Consider the following 19,622-nt stretch of genomic DNA (forward strand, 5'->3'; position numbering starts at 1 on the left):
TGTAACTCTATTCTTGGGAGCCAGGCATTTTAAATAAATTAAGAAAGCTGTAAACATTAAAGATTTCATGATACATTTAATCCGAAGAAGGAGAAATATTAGAGACAATTATCAAACACAATATTATGTGCACGCCCAGGTAAAACCCTGAACAGTGTTGCTACCTTCACTAACATCAACTGGGAAGAACAACATCCTGTGCACTTGCAACTCTGCAGATGAATGACAAACAATAAATACAAGCATAAAAAGAAAACACAAGCCAGAGAACAGTTTAGCAGATAATAGCTAGAAAATTATCCTCAACTGAACTTTGTTTATTGATATGTGTGCTACTTCAAGTATGTGCTACTTCAAGTGATGAATGATTCACACAATTTAAACATGGAAGACACATTTTAATTATACATATCAAAATAAAATTGCAGTTATAGCTCAGCTTCATCATGTCTTCCATATTCCTATCGTGTATGAATGCAGGAGATTCACACACTGATAATAAACAAGGTACGATTTTAACATACACAGGCCTTGTGAGCGATCCAGTCATACACTTGCTGATCTCATCATTAGATAATGGAAGAAAGAGCCAGTTTACAAGGAAAAGACACCTAGAACTTGCAAATGGAGATGTTTCATGATCTCTAGATCTCTAGATGATCTCTAGAGTGCACTTTTTATTCTTGAAATTTTGAGAATGAAAAATATTATTTAGAAATTCTGCCTAAGAAGTCTTTTCCTAGTCAGACTATTTATTTTTACTCTCATGAATATCAGTTTTTAAAGCATGAAGCAACTCATTCACCAAAATCAAAGCTTTTTGATCAAAGGTTAAGTTTAGAAAACAAAATTAATGGCCTATTTTAAGTCAATGGCACAGCACTGAAATTGTTCTATATCAAACTACAAAATTTCTGGCTGTCTTCATAATTTGAAGTTAATCTGATCTTTTATTCTTTCATTTTTTTTTTATCCCCAACAGGCCTTTTCTCTCTTTCTTTCTTGCTTCATCTTAGTTTGTCTTTTTTGCCCCACTTGATTCTCCATTTCTTTAGACCAGATATCAAGATTCACTAACAGGCCATACAACTAAATCATTCTAGTTAGTGCTTTGTAGTGTTGTAGGAGATGCATCAGCATAACATACATCTTTCTTCATCACAAACAGCCAGTGAATGCTAGCCACATAAACCTAGATCCTCTAATGAATAGTGCCCACTGGAAACACTACGATAAAGAGTCCATCATTTTTTTTTATATCACAGACTGTACCTCACATGAAAGGCAGCATAACTGTTACTTCCACTGGAAATTTCCCATTTTCTAATTAATTCATGCATAGTTCAGAAAGAAGCTTGTTTCATCCAGAAACTTCTGCTGACACTGTTAATTCTATAGGCAAGTTGGAAAACTAAGTCCCTAACTCATAGCTATGTGATAAATATTTTAAGAAAAACAGTCACAAAACTGCAAAAATCTTTACTGCTATTGCTTATTTTGTTTAGGGAACAGATCTAGAACTTAAAGTGTGGACTAATGCAGAGGCTCAGCCAGCTACTGGAAGTGAGGTGGGAGGAAATAAAAGGAGGAGGCTTCTTAAGGCATGACCTTAAGTTTAAAAAGGCCCTAAGAGACACCATCCAGTTCCAACGTTGCAGATGTTTTATCAGATCTCATGTGCAGCATGACAAGCATGAGAAAAACTCCTTTTCCCATATTCCTGTTTTTGAACTAGCCATTTTTCTGATTGTTTGACAGCTTGAGCTGCTGGCGTATGTGGAGAGCAGCTATTGTGTATATGCAGATAAATCTCACCCATACAGCCCTGCTGATCTATGCATAAACAGCAAGCTGGGCATGCCAGGCTTTCTGTGTTTGTGCAAGGTGACTTACATGACATGCACTGCGAGTCCACCTGGACTTGCTCAGTGTACACTCCATATAGAGTCACTTCGCACATGACCAGTTCACTCATTGTCAGCTTCAGCCCCCATCACAGATCAGGAACTTGGTTTGAAAGAAAAGTTTCACATGCAGAATAAATTTCTACACAAAACAGTGTTTCAGTCATCTTTTGTGGGAAATCTAGGAAGAGAATGGAGAGAATGAGGGTGACAAGAATAGCCATCTCCTGAAAAGACTGGTGCATCCACGAAAACAGAGAGTCTGAGAAAAATGATGCCCATGTTTCTGGGAGACAATAAGTGATGGCTCTGTCTACATACCCTGCTACAGGCTATCCCACTTGCACTGTTTTTGCACCTGACTCTCCCTGACACTGACTCTGAGGATAATTTGTTCTAAACAGATGACAGCCTTTTCTAACTGGTACAGTGTACAATACTGAAGAACTTGCACATTCACACCCTCTGAATACAATGGTTTCTGAATTAGCTATTTATTTAAGTCTTTATAGTTCCTCTGTTGAGCAAGCCTGGCCAATTCTTAATCTAATTACTTTATGTGCTGGGTAGTGGAAATTCATTTTTAAAAGACTAGCATGCCACAGTTTTTAAATTTCATTACAGATCAAGGTGTAACAATTTTAATACACTCAAAAAATACAAGGCTTCCAAGAATAGTGTTCTAATAATGCTAGGATTGAAAGCTATGCAGAAATTATGCTATTTTGTAAATATAAACGAACAGGGACCTGTGACCTTATTTTAACTGCTGTTGTCCTCTGACAACAATAAATAGAAGCCTGGGTTTTACTGAAAATCAAATAAAGAAAGCTTTCTTTGAAAAAGCATCTTTACGCTGAGATTGCAAAAGTAAAACCTGTGATCTTGAAGCATATTTTACTAATGAAAGATTATCCTAAATGAATAAAAGAACCTTATTTCTTATGCGCTCCTTTTTGGATGCCATGTCATCACACTTGTCCTCTTTACCCAGTTTGTCTACTGTCTCCACAGTGAAGCTGTAGTTGTGGTTCCCTTTCTTTCCTCTGTCTTGGTTGTATCCTTTCCCCCATTTCAGCTCTTCTTCATTCCTTCTCATAAACTTGTCAAACTCATAGTGAGCTCTATGCTTTCTGCCATCATCCAATCGATACCTTTGTCTTTCAGGTTCTTTTTCTCGAAATCTTCTCTCCAAATCTCTTTGCTCCTTGTCACTATCATTCTGTGACCTATGAGTATGTATAAAAAGAAAGAAAATCCAAGCAATTAACATAAAACAAAACCCTGAAGGACACAATACAAAGCCTTCCTTTGACTTCAACAGTCTTTAGACCAATTCTATGATAAGGCTATTTTTTTCATTAAAAGGGGGTTATGTGCAATTTTGTTGAATGTCTCATCCATATACATCCAGCTCTTGATTATGCATTCAGCTCAAAAAGTAACAAATAAAGCTGTGCAAGCAAAATCTTGCACTTGCTTTTTGGGCAACTATTGTGGAAGGCCTGTTCTTCAACTTTCATCCCTATCTGCAATCGTATAAATAGTTCCTGAACGCTCCTCACTTAAACACGTGCTGTAAGACCAGACCTTTATGACCTGTTCTTGAGCAGACTCATGTATATGAGTCCGGGAACGGGAACATTCAGAGCTCAAAATAATTGTGCAGGTGTCATGTTTCAATTTGTAAAGCCTTAGGTCTTGATTTAACAAAAATTATTCACAGCCATTGCAACCTGTGGAAGGCATTTGTGAAAATGAGTATTTCTGTTCCAGGCTTTTATTTATTATTATGTCTCGATATAATGTAGCCTATCTTTGCATATTTTACTTAGTTAAAAGACCATTACCTTATCACAACACAGTACTTAATTTATGTTATGCTGCAATGGGTTTATATTATAAATTAGGCTATTAGTTTGCAACACTTTGCTGCTAGGCTGATAAAATTCTCAGCTCTCCTATTCACTTCATTGTTCCTGTTCAAGAAACAGGTGCTTCTCTCATAAAGAAAAACTGCAAATGAAAAAAGATAACAGAACAGATTAAATTTTAAAAGGAGCAAATACAGTGTGTTTCTTTTTATTTATTGCGTATATAGGCTTAGTTAAAATTGAAACAGGAAAGTTGGTTTTGACAGTCTGCTCACATTTTGGGAATCAGCAGACAAAATCGGAGAGGCTGGAGATTTTCTAATGGTGTAGTAATCAAGTAGTAATATGTGCTTGTTATTTACACTGGTTTAATATGAATACTTAAATATCTTTCTACACCACTTTTTTTCTTGTAAATAATAAAATTATGAAAATTGCCAGCCTCTGCTGTGAACTTGGGGATTGGCAGGGCTGCCAAAACAAGGGCTGCATCTCAGGAGAAGCTGGGGGTCTGCAAAAAAACCAGCATGGCAGATAACATTGTCCAGCATTTTGGAAGACTGGGCCTGTGTCAGCATAACACACTCCCCAAGTGGAAGCAAAGTCCCCGCAGTCAGCACCTGAACCACTCACAATTATACCTGTGGCATATATATACATATGCACACACACATATATTTATATACATATACATATATAAAAAAAAATTATGTTAGCCCCTAAAGGGTTAGTGGCTTTAAGTTTTTTTGTGTCAAATTTAAAATGCTATTCTAGACACAGACTCCCAGTCCTAGCAAGGCTCTGGAGCACACAAGATGTGCAGGACCTTTCAAAAAGCCAGAAAGACACAACCAGATTTGCTGCTGTAGCACTGCCTGGTGCCTATCTCCTGCTCTGCCTGTTACTGTGAGGAATGCAGGAATGAACGTGCCTGGAGTTAGGCAGGCCAGAGGGATATGAACTCCAGTTCAAGAGTGGTTGAAGCAGCTTTCTAAAATTCAGTGTTAGGGAACAAGCAGGCAAAGATGAAAATGGTGGGATAAGCAGAAACATAGTTACAAATCAGTAGTAGAGAAGGAAGTTACACAGGAAAAGAGAAAGCAGAAAATGAATGGAGTGAAAGGAAATGGAAGCATACTTGTGTTTGGTATCATTTCAAATCCATATGTGGCCATGTACACTCATGCATGTACTGAGGTTTTCATTCGTGGTAGAAAGCTATGGCTACTGAGCTTTAAAACACGTTTTCAAACAGGCAACCCAGGCCCCTACATGTAGAGCTGGAAGTTACAATTTATTACTGATTTTTGAGTCAGTGACAAAATAGTTATAACTCTGATTCTCAGTTAAGCTGAAATAGCTCATAGCTTGCTATCTAATCACAACCCCCCCCAACAATTATGATGAAATGAGCACTTGGAAAGACAAGGTAACATTTACTGTACCTGTACAGCCAAAAGGATTCTCTTTTACACCTGGAAAATCTACATTAATGCCTTATGAAACTTACAGGATCAATACTGAAAACGTCACACGGCACCACCAAAGGATTAATACATAAAAAGCCTTATTAGCAAACAACTAACTTGTCCCTGCAAAATGTTCTGGGTTTCTTTTGTTGAAGAACATCAACAAAAGAGTTGCTGAATATTTTCAATTTCCATCAGAGAATAGGAAATGGAAGTTTTCAGCACCTTTCAGGACATACTCAGCACACTGGAACATTGAGCCCATGTTTGAAATCTTTAGTCAAAGAAAGAAAAGATGAATAAGAAATGTGGTATATTATTGGTGAACCCTTTCTCCATTAGTATATTCAGTGTTTTTATATTCCAGTCAGAGTTCAAATTTTCTTTACTTTTCTATTTGCCATTATGAGAACAAATCTTGCTCTGCATCTCCAAAGAATACATAGCCTAAAAACCCAAATGGTAGAGTTACATTTGCAGCTCCTGCATACTCTTTGTAAGAATCATGACCCTATGTGGAAAAGGGTAATGTTTAAACTACTCAGAGCAGGCAGGTAGCCTGCAAGTCTCCTAGAAAACAATCCCCAAATTTCTCTAATACATTATAATACCTTAGGTAAATTATTTAAACACTCAGTTTGTCAATATGTACAAGTTACGCATATAGATGACATATCAGATTCAGCTCTTTCACTCTGCAAAATACTTTGAGAGCTTGACTGAAAACCTCTACTGAATTACAAAATATTATTTACCTCAGCACCATATAATTCTTAGTCATATATCTTACATATCATATGGCTGAATCCTGCCCAGTGTCCTGCTTGTGATGAGACATACATGCCAAAGGACAACAGAGAGAACCAGCTGCGGAAAACATTTGTAAGACATTTCCAGGCTATGGTATGCTATAGAACTGAGCTATTCATCTGTTCCTGCTATTACATATGCAACACGGAAGGCAGTGGGAGACAGAGAGAGCCTTCTACACATCTACTATAAGGCTAGGAGTCACACCTTTATTATTCTGCCATTCCCATTTATCAAACCCATTTATCTGTTTATTTCTGGAAAAATGAAGAAAATGTGATGGCAGAGTAAGACATCCTAGGCAATTTAGTTAGACTTTGACATCAGTAATGGAAGGACAGCCTTACCTGAGTTCTTGATGGGGAACAGGTAAAATAACAATGAAACTCTGAATGACTTTTCACACAGAAATCTTTCCAATCTGGGATTTCAAAGCATTTCACAAATAACAAATTGCATCCACTAATACTGCCATCAGGTCAGTAAGTTGTTACCAAACACCTTTTACAAAAAAGGACAGTGAGAGATTTGTTCAAACGTGGAATGAAATCAGTTCTGTGCTGACAAACAGCAGGCCAATGCACCAGTTACATCATGTTTAAGCCTTCAAATCAAAACATTTAGGATGTAACTTGGCGCCTGAAAGATAAATACTACTTACTTTTCCTTAAGTTCTTTTAGTGAACCCTCCAATGACTTGGATTTTATACTCCCAGATCCAGATGATTTTTCCCATTTGTTTTCTTCAATGTCAGCTTCTTCACCCTTTTCTTTGTGCTTTTCACTGGCCTGCTCATCTCCTTTTTCAGGCTTCTTAAGAAGCTAAGAAATATTTGTTCATATTGTCATGTAAAATGATTCTCCTCTGTTGTAATAGACATTTTAACAACGTCTTAAATATATTAATGTCATATTAAGACTGAAGACCATGGTTATATCTTATTTAAATGCTATGAATATATTTTGCAATGTATAAGAATTAAAAGGTTATTTTAGAAGTGCAGTTTACTTTTGCTAAGGAGAGATGGAGTCAGTAACAGGCATTCAGCAGCACACTTTAAATACACTAAGAAAACTGGAGAGTGCACTCACCTACTCTTCTCTCCTGGGTTTTATATATAAAGGCATTATTACGGTCTATGATATTTTAGAAATTATGTAACAAGAGAGCCCAGGTTTACTGCCAATAAAATAAAAAGCGGCACCTCTGCAATACTACAGAAGGAGCAGGATTAATCCTTCATGTCTTGAAATATTATATGAAAAATTGTGACACACAAACTGCTTGGGATAGGCTTGCATATAAAAGTAGGTGCTTGGCATAAATACACCCTAACAGAAATATAGACTGAGGGAAAAATGATAATGTTAGCAGAAAACATCCCATAATTTTTCACTTTTGGAAACTAAGATTTCCAAGAAGTCCATTATTTTCACAACAAATAATTCACACACAGCTTGAGCTGTGTGTAGCATTACAGGAATAATCTTCACCAAAGGACCAATCAGTCTCAAACTATTTTTCTAACATCTCATGTACAAGTAGAACATTTCACCTCTCTTTTCATTCCATCAGTTTTTCTGAAATGAGCACAGGTTGTTCTTCTCCAGCATTTAACTTCTATAATATTTTACTTTTCTTTCAGAGAGAACTAGCTTTCAAGGTCTCATTGTCACATATATGTCATAAATACTGGCTTTTTGGGACAACACATTTCAAAAAACATCATCTTTTTCTTCTGAAGTTCTAGAATGTTTTTCTTTATGCCCGAATATGAAAAAATTGTAATTCTGCTTCAGAACTTACTATTTTTATACATCCAGGCGAAGGCAACTGCTGTCCAGGAAGAAAAGAAAGGGAAAGGAGCTACATAACTCTGTGGCTTCTCCCCACCAAAAATCTGGAGTGAGTCTGTGTGTCCTCCCAATAAGCCATAGACTTTTATATCAATATACATCTTCAAATCAGCCTACAAAACCTTTCTAAACCCACAAAATCTAGTTTATCTGAATAGTATTTATCTATGTTGCCTTATATAAATAAGGTTTTAAATGTCAAGTCTTATTAGCACAAAATACTTCATGATTAAGTAAAGTCATTGTAAACACACCCATTCAGATGGTTTTGCAATCTGAATTGCAGCACAGCCTGAAATTAGCAAGACTTTGTTATAACTTGGTTAAAGCATACTATTAAAATCGATCAGTTCTGAGCATAAACATGGAAAATATCAGCACATATGGCTAGATGAAGATCAACATGGAAGAAAATGCTAAAGTCTTATTTGCAATAATCTTTTGACATGTGTTAGAACAGAACAATTCGGTTCTGCCAGGTTATGTCTGCACAGAACGTGGCAGTGCTGTATAAAGATACCTGAGTTACTTGTCATTAGCACATCCTTGTACCTAAGCTAAGTAGCCACACTTCTCAGCAAAGCTAATTAGCCTAACCCTTACTTTATTTTTGCTTCCAGTAAAAACTGGCTTCATATCTCCTTGCTGCATTGTAGTACACTCTGTAAACAATATTAGTGAGAAAACAGAAGAACTTCTGAGTAACTTCGACTGAAGTTTTTCAGTTAGGTACCTTAATTCTTATTTCTTTTTCAGAAATTTTCTTTTGCTTCTCCGCTTCTTTTCTTTTACGTCTTTCTTCTTCTCTGCGCTTCCTTTTCTCCTCTTCTCGCAGACGTTTCTTTTCCAATTCTCTCCGCCTTCGTTCTTCTCTTTTCTCTTCTCGTATTCTCTGAAGAGTTCAAAATGATTAATTGTAAATTGTTCAAAGGAAAACCATATATGAAACATAAAAGTTGAACTTCAGGCAAAAGTCTGAACGTACCTGCTTTTCTAATTTTCTATTTTTAATATATTCCAAAAGGGGTGTTGTTCTTCTAGCTAAAACACAAAAAATTTGTGATATAGTGTTCATCTCCTAAAATATGTACTCATTTCTTTACTTCAGTACTAACTTCTTTTTTTTTCCAGCTTTATCTGCATGGGAGCTAAATAATTAATGATCCTATTTACTTTGTATGTTTTGACACCATTCCCATTGCTTCATTTTAGAAACACCTCTCTGGTTTTGCTGTTAGGGTTAGAAGAAAGAGAGATATTCTGCATGATTATCTAATGCTTAATTCAAAATCATATATTTTCAGCGCAGAGAATGACATCTTTCTCTTGCTCATCAAATGGTTATTATCCAAAAAGGAAAGAAATTCAGTATCTATTCCTACATTTTAACTTCTGTACATCAAAACTTAGCTATACTGCTGTTCATATACTGCCAGCATTACTATAGTCTCACTTAGCACTTTTCAGTCCCAGATTTCAAAATATTCCATGTAGGAAACACTTTTATTCTCATTTAACATTTCCATTTAACTCCTTATTTAGCATTCACCATTCCATAGGAAAATGGGATAAACAGAAGATAAGTGGTTTGTCCCAGGTTACACTGCATGGTATCAGCAGATTCAATACAACTTTGGTTTCCCAAGTAGCAAATAAAATGCCTCGTCTACTGGATCACTCAGTCATTCTTATGATACAGAGATACTTCCACACTCAGAAATCTAGCCTAAGCCTCCTGCCTGAACCAACCCAAATTCTACAGAAACTTGGAGACATCATCACATTCTATATCATGTACGGCATCTATGATTTTAAATATCAGGATTCACTTCACTGTCAATACTGAGTGCACATTTGAAATTATGCACCCATAGCTGCGAGTTAGTCATATAAAATTTTGTCCGTCTTAGATGTCCCAGAACAGAGTTATAAAAAACATTTACTACTAGAAATTGTTCTACAGTTATTTATAGGACCCTTTCTGAACCCAGTGGAAGGCAGATGGACAAAAACAAGGAGAAAATGTCACTACTGGAATCCATGATAGGATTTGGAAGAAAGAATTAAAAAAGGGAAATTAAAAAATCAGAGAAATAAAAGATAAGAAAAGAAGTCTTAATCAAATTTAGAATGTCATAGCCTAGATACAATTCATATCCCCAAAACATTTGAATGTTTTGTTTTGAAGGCCTAAATTTCCTCCTAGTAACCTAGTCATTATTGATAAAATCTTGTTATGCAGTTATGAATGGAATGGTTTGATAGGATTCAGTATTTATTTTTAGCAAATATTGACAGTCAAAAGCAACAACCAAAAAAGGTTGTTGATTTGAGATTCTCCTCCCTCTATCCCCAGATTTCCCATGCTGTCCCTCTCTTTTTCTCTCCTGCCCATAATTTTTGATCAATTTTAGGTCCTCATCACCTTCCCTTTCACACTCTCACACCTGCAGCTCTGCTTTTCCCTCCTGCACTCACCAGTTCCCCCATGTGAGCAGTGTCAGCTTTTACAAGCTGAAAGCGACCATGAAGTGTAATTGGAGGGTCCAGGGAAAGGATAAGCCACACCAGGACTCCATGACTGGAGCCTAGTTACAACCAAGCTGTGGTGCAAGAGGTTTGATCGGAAATTATAATTTGAAGTTCAAAGAAGAGAGGCAGCATGATGATTACTATGAAAGGGGGAGGCCAAAAAAAGAACGGTTATCAATTAAAATTGAATCTATCCATCTTATTTATGGGTTTTGCTGTAAACGAAAATCTAGGAGAACTATCTGAAAGCATTTAGGAAATTTTAAAAGGAAATAAACTACAAAATGAAGAACTATGTCAGCAACAGCTTTTATATTTTATCTTGCTTTCTAAAAACAAGCCAGAAGAATGAGCTTACCTTAATCTCGTTACAGAGAAATTCTGTTTTATATATCTCTGTCACACTGAAACAGATGAGCTAAAGCATCTGACATGATACACAAAACATGTTGGTTTGAGGTAACACCATCTGGAGAAATGCTGAGAATGTGAAACCCGATTCTGCCAACAAAGTCCTGGGCACATCTTACATTGACCTCAATAGAAATAACACCTTTGAAACTGGACATGCAACTAAATCCTTACATAATGTTACTATAGGCATCCTATCCACTGAAGTGACCTTTGTTTTGATATTGATAGCAATGGTTGAAGTTTTGAATAGGAGAAAAAATAAAGCAAATAATTTGACTTTCTGTGATTTAACAGAAGCAAAACTCCTAATGAAAAGCTCTCTTCAGCCAACACTGTTTATCTGAAACCTGCAACTCCCAGACTAAACCTTTTCACTGATAACTAGAATACATTTAAGTTAATAAATGTTTCCTGAGATTATAACTTCTTAGAAAATTTTGACTGCTTTCACTCTGCTAGGGAAGATTTCGGGCAAATAAAAATTATTGGGAAACCTGTATATCTAGAAAAGTGACGAAAAAGTTTTAATGATAATAGAATTATCTAAATGTCCATGATTCTATAATGTCCATTTCCTCTAAATTGTTTAAGCTCTAAATCGCTCTAGTCAACTATTAATTTATGCATATGAAGAATAATTAATGCCACCCTGTATAAATGCTTATTACAGGCAGGGACAGACTAGGAAATAGCATTAGTCAAAACAGATGGCTACTTTTCTAGTATAAGGAAATAATAACAAAGATCATTCTTTTTTCCAAGTCAATTGTCACACCAAGGGAAAGAATAAGTGTTCTGCATGTTGTCACTTGTAGATACAGCACACCAGTATTTCACGTCATCGTGAAAGCTGCATTCTGGCAGCTGCAAAGTAAAAGTATTCTGGATAGAGTTATATATGTTTCCCAGTGAAAAATGACAATATTATTTAGAGGTTTTGAGAATATAAATCACATCACATCTGTAAATTTTAAATGAAAACCAGATCTTTCTTGTCCCAGGAAAATTCTTCCTTCAATACTGAAAGAATCCTGAAAGGAGCTTTCACATTTTACTGAGTAAAGGACTCCTCTAAACAAGAACTGATATGGACTGCTTCCATTTCAGTTTGTCAATACAAAGGCCTAATCACGTGGCCACCATCTGCAGCATTTACCGCTACTGGACAGTCATGTTTATGCTTTTTTCTGCTCCTTTAAACTTTATGAACAGCTTTATGTTTTAAAGTTCCATCTTTTAAAAATTAAAACTATTAAGCTAACCTCAGAAATGAGACGGTAGCAGTCTGCATGGCTGTGCTGAACACTAAATTTGATTCCCACTCTTTTTTCTTCTATCTTATAATTTCAAGGTCTGTCTTGTGCATTTCTTAATAACAGTCTTCTGTTACACATTTGCTGACAGTCAAATAATTGTCTACAACACGGCATTACTGTGGAGTGTTATAGTCACTACAGTCAGTCCAACAATGGTATTCTTTGAAAGACTGAATTGAAAAGAAGAAAAAATATTATGCTGCTTTTTATATAGTACAATATGGATAACACAGCTTAAACACAATTTGCTTTTTTTTTTGGTAATACACTTATGATTTATATAAATGTACTTGTAACTAGTAATATCCATACTGATGAAACCTATAACTGAAAGCTGATATAATTTAATCAAGAAGATTTCAATCTTAATCTTATTACAGATTTCCCTAGAGACTGTGAAAGTCATGCTGCATGCATATAGAAAAGAACGTGTTGCCTAACTTTCAAAGCTTTTGTAGCCTCTTGACCATGAGAACAGAGTATTTCATCCTTCAAAATGCAAGCAGCTAATATCAGGGATGAATTGTTAAGTATTCAGCTGTTCTATCTTTTAATAATAAATCTTCCATCTTTTTATAATAAATGTGTAAGTATTTGGAAGCACTAAGGACCCATTTCTGAAGTCACTGTGCATACAAAACTGGCAGTGAAGTCAAGTGAGTTCCATGCATAGAAACTCAAGAATAGGTGAGGTGAAGTGTTTCCAGTCACTACTTAGCAGGAGAACAAAAATCAAAACTGCAATTTTCTTAATCTCTGTCAGACTGAATGGGTCAGACCTTGCAGGTAATATCATAAAGATATTAAAAATATATATATTTAATATTCTCTATAATAAGAAAATTCAAGAAAACAGACCAATGAGTTCCCTTGTTTTGGCCTCAATCTCTCCCAAAAGTGTCTCAGGATTGGCACAGATTTTCTCTTCATCAGCACAGTAACTCTCTAAAAATTTCCTATATTCTGGATCTGTGAAGAAAAATTTTTGAAATGTGTTAATAGTTTGTAATGCATGACAGAAATGGAATCTGATTTTCACTGCGACATCAGGAAAACATGTTTACCATCTTCAATGCTCCCGGCTTTTGCATCTTTTTTCTTTAATTTCTTTTTTGAAATCTTCTGAAATGGAGCAAATTCAACTACTGCAGGATACTCCAAACCTTAAAAAAGATCAAATGCTTAATTTTCATTTTGGGAAACATTTCTAATATTCAAGTAAGATTTTCAAAACTCTTCAGATTGGTGTCAGGCAGCCTTAGTTGAAATCAAAGGTAATTTTTTTTTAAATTCCATCCTAAATTTCTAATGAGTCTGCTCCTAGTGGCAAATAAAACACATCAGTATTTTAGATTCAAAATAAAATACTTTTATATTTGAATTACATACTTAAACATTATTTTGACATGCCAACAAAGACTGTCAAAATGAAGATGAGTGCTGTTGCACAATAACATTCTTACATTATCATTTATAATTCTCTTTTCATTCTTCAAAGATTGTCATTGAGTAGACAAATTGACATAAAATCTCAGCCTGACAAATGAATAACTACTCCTGGGAAACGAACCTGAAACAACTGAGTTGCTTCTATAAAGTTGTGCTGCCAAAAAGCTAAAAAAGCAATGCTGGATAATATGCAATCAAAAGAAATGCCACCTTCTTTTAGAACCAAAGTTCTAAAACTCAGCATGTAGAACTGTGTGAAGCTCCTCTTTCCTATTTATGATGGATGGTACAACTTCTTGCCCGTGTTTATTGGCACGGATTCTTTGTTTCTGAATTCTGCCTTAAATGCAGGATTCTTCTTTGGACTGGAGTCAGAGCTATGTGTAGCTTTTGAATCTTGCCTGGTTTCCACTTACAGCTATGAAGCAGGTTCACGATCGCTCAAAGTTTGTGCAAGTCCACTGAATACTTGGCTTATATCTGCTAAAATGCTTGCAAAGTTTCCCCCGGCAATCCTTGTTTTAATTTTAGCCTGGTAAATGCAATGCTAACACCAGACTCACCAGAGGGCATCCTGGATCAAAACTTGTGCTCGTTATTTGAACAAGCATCATGCCACAGTGACTATAGCTGTGTCCAAGCTCAGTTTTGTAAAGTACAGAATATTCTGGCTTCAGTCCAGCATAACACTGAAGAAAAAGCTTAATATAGACAAAGTGAAGTCCTTGCTGAATCATAAAAATAGTTTAATCCTAGTTCTTCTGTTGTGACAACCTCATGTTTAGGCAAAGCAGACACTAATACTGCCCAACACTTCTCGTAAGATCCTGTTTTCAGTTTATTCTAATTTTACTACTCTTTTTACCATCCAGGGTTGAGATTCTATATAAGGGATATCCACCTCAAACTGAATTTCAGCTAAAACAACCCAGCTCTTTTTGAGAATAAGGCAAGAAAAAATATGTACGTTAAAAAAAAAAGGGGGGATCTGTTAATGAGGAGCTATCCTGCCTCCTACTTTAGAACAGAGTTTGAAACCTGGAAATCACACACTGTGAGGAGTATGTTCTTCTCCATCTTCAGTAAAATTCATCCAAATCTAACAAAATTAGAAGCCTCTAAAGATATCTTAGGTAAGAAATATTGAGTAGAAATTTTTTACTTTGGCAGCTAGTTTCTTTAAAGATCTCTTACTCTCCAGTAAGAGTGGACAGGACTACTTTTTACAGAACCAATACAACATTTAGTATACAGAACAGACAGCTTTAAAAACAAAAATCTAAATCTGTTTATATGACTCATTCAGTTTTTTACAGAAGCCAGGAGTGAGCAAGGCAAAGAACTGCTGAAAGAGAAAGCACGACTTCTCTGCTATAGCAGTTTAATGCTATTGTACACAAACATTACAGAGCTTTTCTTCACTGCCGGGCTATCTTTTGCAGACAAAACTTTTTCAAGATGGCAATCCATTTTGTCACTCCTTTTCCTGGAATGCAACTCAAGAAGTTTGCAGTCCTGCCTACAAATGCAGGTGAGCACTCACAGCTATGGAAATCAAACTCTGAACATGTGAAGTTCTATAATACATAAATGCTCGAAGAAGTCAAGCCATGCGTATCTCAAATTGGGCAAACAAACTGACAAGGACAACAGTTTGGGCCTTGTTTTCTCACGTATAAAATGTGAATAAGCAGTACCACTTAAGCTCACAGAAACACACTGAAGATAAAGCCATTCATGCCGGTAATGTATTCAGTTGCTGTTGTGATAAATGCCACAGAAGCGTACATAAGGTAATTAATAGGATCTTGATAGTGTATTGCTTAAGGTACAAGAATGCTGATAAAAGAAAGCACTGAACTGCCCATCCTGTGACTACTGCCTCTGTGCTTTGAGTGAGGCACAGGCCTTATGGCAGAACTACTATATTATCATGCAGTCAAAAGTAACAGAAAGTGTGCATACCACACAGACCTGAGTAAGACTGCATGGACAAATATATTTTGTACTTCATTATCTTTAAGTGTTAGGTTTTCTAGTAGTACATTTTTATGTAATTAACTGTATGTTGAGCAAAAAACCTACGTATATGAGCAAAAATGAAACAAATCCATGTTCTGAAGTGATAAATATATATACATTTAAAATCTTTAAAATAGTCCAACCTTTATTATCAATGAAGACATAGCCATCAAAGCGATCTCTAAAAAGAAGGATGTCCTCAGGATTTCTAAAGTTAATGTATGCTCTTGAGTAGAGATGAGGATAAAGGCTGCAACAAGAAACATTTTTTTTTCTGTTACTTACTATTCTGTTCAGAACCAAAAAAAGTAAAACTAGGATTGCACCATAATTGTCATCTTTGGGAAATGGCTACCTTAAATACACATATCAAAGTCTTTACATACACATATAAAAATTATATAGATGACAAAAAACAACTGAACTACTACATTCCTGGATCTAATTGTGAAATTTATTCTGAACTGAGACAAATATTTCTAGTTTTTGTCTTCCCAAACTGCAGAGCATATGTTTCCATTCTGCCAGATCAGAGCTTTAAGTCTAATTTTTCATGATTTAAGAGATATGACTAACTGCAGTGCTTTTGGGTAACTTCTTGAGCATGCTAAGGAAGTCTTCTGTTGCTGAAACAGTAGAAGGAAAGTAAAAGCTCCCAGTGAACAGGCAGTTGCTAAGCTGTCACTGTATTTAAAGAGATTTCCACCTTTAAGAAAGATTAAATAACTTAATAATTGGCAAGATAATACAGTTAATTGTATAAAATAATCTCCGCTTGACATATATGTGTATGAATATATATGCAATATCTAGTTCTGGATAATAATTACTGTGAAAAAACAAAACATTTCTAGCAAAGGAAAGAACAGGTACTTACCTAAAATAATTCTGATTCTTCAAGAATTTGTCGGCATAGATCCCACTCTGGGTGTGTAATTTGTCTTAAATGTGCCTGATCAGAACCCCAGGATGGCACACCACCAACCACAGCGAAGTTGTGGCAATTTAATGAACTACCACCCATTAGCTAAGTTACTGTGAGCCATGTCATGCATGTACCTTAATCCTCCCCACAGTTATGATGTAAAAGTTTAGCTTAAACCTCCTTCAATGAGACTAAGATGAAGTGGCTCAGTCAATGGATGTTTATGTATTAAACCACTTTTTTGAACATATTTGAACGTAAGCCCGTAACTCTTAAATACCTACGTTCATAATAATATCCCCACACCTGACATTTTCTCAAACTCACCAGCAGCTGCAGGAAACAACACAAATAGTTGCAACTATATTTAAATGTCATAGCTAATTGAGAATCACATTTGCCAAGGATTCAGAAAGAGCAAAGATATGGGTGGGAGCACAGGATTCACATGTGTAACCATAGTTACCGCAAACCGAGCAATCATTTTTTCTTCTTCAAGTATGCATCCAGACAGATTTCACTTTGGGTGCAAGAAGACCGTTGATAACTAACCAATGATTGCAACACCACCAAATCTGTAGCCAGCAGAAAAGTTTAACAAAAAAACTACTGAGATTTGCTCATTTAGATCCTGCGCCAGCTAGGGGATGTTCATAAAGTATACAGAGGATGCAGCTTATAGTTTAAGGAAGAGTTATTTCATTCACATACACAATTTTGATATTCTAGGAAATGAATAGCATTGAGTGAACTGTAAGCATGTAACCACAGAAATGCCTGCTTAGACATAGCTAGGACCACGCTGCCGATAGGAAGCAGTGTTGAAAGAGGCTACAGGCATGGTGTGCTCCCACATCTGTCACAAACTACACAGATTCCTTATGGCAGTATATGAGCTCTTTGCAAGCAGTCTCCAGACAGCCTAACCAAATGAGCACTTTGGCATATGGATGTGCTTGACCATGGGGCTCTGCAGGGTTCAGTTTGCAAACCTCCTGTCTGAGCAAGCAACGCAGTGGGTCTTGAGGTGGCCGTGGAGTGACCATCAAGATGCAATGCAGACAAAACAAGCCAGCTTCCTTCCCACTGATTTCAAAGCAAAAAAAAGATGGTATTTGACACTTTTCAATACCATATAGAGTTAATTCTTTTTCTTTAAAAAAACAAAAAGGCTTACAAGTGTACATAAACTTTATTGTGGCAAACTATAGGTTTGCTGAAAGAAATGTCTCCGTGCTGCCAATTGGTTGGCAGAATGAATAAGTCCCCTTGATAACTGGCAGTTCTCAGAAACAAGGGAACTTCCTTCTCTATCACTTTAGCAGGACTATTCTTATAGTCGTTATATGTTTTATACATTCTTTGATGTTTAAATGAAATGAGGCCAGGTACTTATTAGAGATTAATATGATTGCATACTTGAAGTGCTTAAGATCCACAGGGCATAAAGAGAAATCTTGAAGGAACATTATTTTTTAGCCCAGTCATCAAGATAATTATCTGAGATGGAGAAGTCCTGAGTTTCACTTCCCAATCTGACAACTATTTCAGTGTCTTATTCATCTTTGGTTTTTGTAAAATGCTAAAACTCTCTTCAGATCAAAGACTGGGACTCAGACAAGTGTCCTAACCGCTGCACTATTGTAGCACTCTGTCTCAGTGCGCAGTAGAACAGCTTCATCAGATAACTGGAATTTTTTTTTCCTGCAGTAACTTAAAACCTTGTGGTTGGGCACATAAACATCATAAAACAGAATTGAAAATAAAGACTTATTCTTTCCTTGTTTCCTTTAGTTTTTATAGCAACGCCATCTGTTTCCTTTCTGCTTTGGCAGCATAATCTTTTCCTGGTACACGACATGGTATTTTTCTACCATTTTCAGCTTAGATTTATCAGAATGACTACCTTACAAAACAGAGGAACATTTGATATGGTTACTAAGCATTTATTACTGATATTAGTAAGAGAAAAATGAGAGTCTGGAATGTGTAAATAGAAGTCTGGAAAGTATGGACTTAAAATTCATCTTGAAAATATTAGAGTTCCAGTATAGTTACTATACATTATTAACATCTTTAAGAACTTCATTCACATTAGCAGAAGCATACAAAAACATAAAAGCATGCCTGTGCACAGTAGGATACTGATGTTCATGGTATCACAATGAAGTAGGACTGTGTATTACTATTCATATATATCATGGTAGAAGATTATAGTGATATGGCTATGACAATGCTTAGTGATTACAAATTCTTTCTTTAATGCAGTCACTACTACAAAGAGCTGGTTCTTAGATGCCTGCAAGTTAGATGTCAGAGGATTTAACATATTGATACCTGAACCCAGAAGGGAATTCAGACCCTTGTCCTATGCTTCTTACCTACAAAAGAGTAGGCAAGGTGTCTAAAAACACTGTGTAAAATTCACATTCTGAACAAGAAGCCAACTAAAACTAGGAAATAGAAAACGCTTAGCAATGGCCTAAGTATGAAATACTGTCTCTTACTCTGGGTTCCAGATACCTGACTTTGATTGCAGCTCCCCACATCTCTAACCACTTTGGATTCTCTTTTAACCTATCCACAAAGAACTAATCAGTGTTACTGTGCAGCAAAGCATGCACACTTCACAAGGCCAGAAGGGACTTTGTGGCTAGCATCCTCTCCAAAGAAGCAGCAGTCTTACTCCAGTTTTGTACTTTACGTTCAGCAATCATTGGATACAACACAGCTTTTGCTCTTCAGGACTTTGCCCTCCAGCTGAGTCCCCCAACCACTGCTCCACAAAAGGGCCACTGCACTCTATGCCTCCTCCTTTTTTCAAGTGTCTAGCTGCACAGATTTCAATCAGGATTTGAGATTCAGTTTTGAGGTTGTATTGTTAGTTTTAGAGTCAGACAGCTGGTTCTATTTTGCTCTATGTTTCTGTCTATAATATTGCTTTCCATCCGTATTGTTTTGGACAGATGCACTGCACGTGATGCTGGCTTTTCTCAGATATCAATTAGAGCAATCGCTACGGAAGTAACCAGACAAGCCTGACTATATAC

General features: G+C 36.1%; 1 protein-coding gene across 3 annotated transcripts in view; it reads right to left on the bottom strand.

The window, feature by feature from the left end:
* Window positions 1–19,622, bottom strand: part of UPF3A (UPF3A regulator of nonsense mediated mRNA decay) — a 28,199-nt gene that overhangs the window by 1,316 nt on the left and 7,261 nt on the right. The window contains exons 3-9 of one of the 3 annotated variants that reach the window (XM_067295401.1): window positions 15,791–15,897; window positions 13,241–13,339; window positions 13,035–13,145; window positions 8,900–8,955; window positions 8,648–8,806; window positions 6,719–6,879; window positions 3,059–3,133 (exon numbers count right to left, since the gene is read on the bottom strand). In XM_067295401.1, coding sequence (XP_067151502.1) covers window positions 3,059–3,133; window positions 6,719–6,879; window positions 8,648–8,806; window positions 8,900–8,955; window positions 13,035–13,145; window positions 13,241–13,339; window positions 15,791–15,897 — 768 coding nt within the window. Of the gene's footprint in view, window positions 1–2,838; window positions 3,134–6,718; window positions 6,880–8,647; window positions 8,807–8,899; window positions 8,956–13,034; window positions 13,146–13,240; window positions 13,340–15,790; window positions 15,898–19,622 lie in introns of all 3 variants that reach the window. The other 2 variants (XM_067295386.1, XM_067295393.1) reach the window with 2 other exon arrangements.

The sequence above is a fragment of the Apteryx mantelli genome, chromosome 1, assembly GCF_036417845.1.
Source record: "Apteryx mantelli isolate bAptMan1 chromosome 1, bAptMan1.hap1, whole genome shotgun sequence".
In the NCBI taxonomy this organism is placed as follows: domain Eukaryota; kingdom Metazoa; phylum Chordata; class Aves; order Apterygiformes; family Apterygidae; genus Apteryx; species Apteryx mantelli.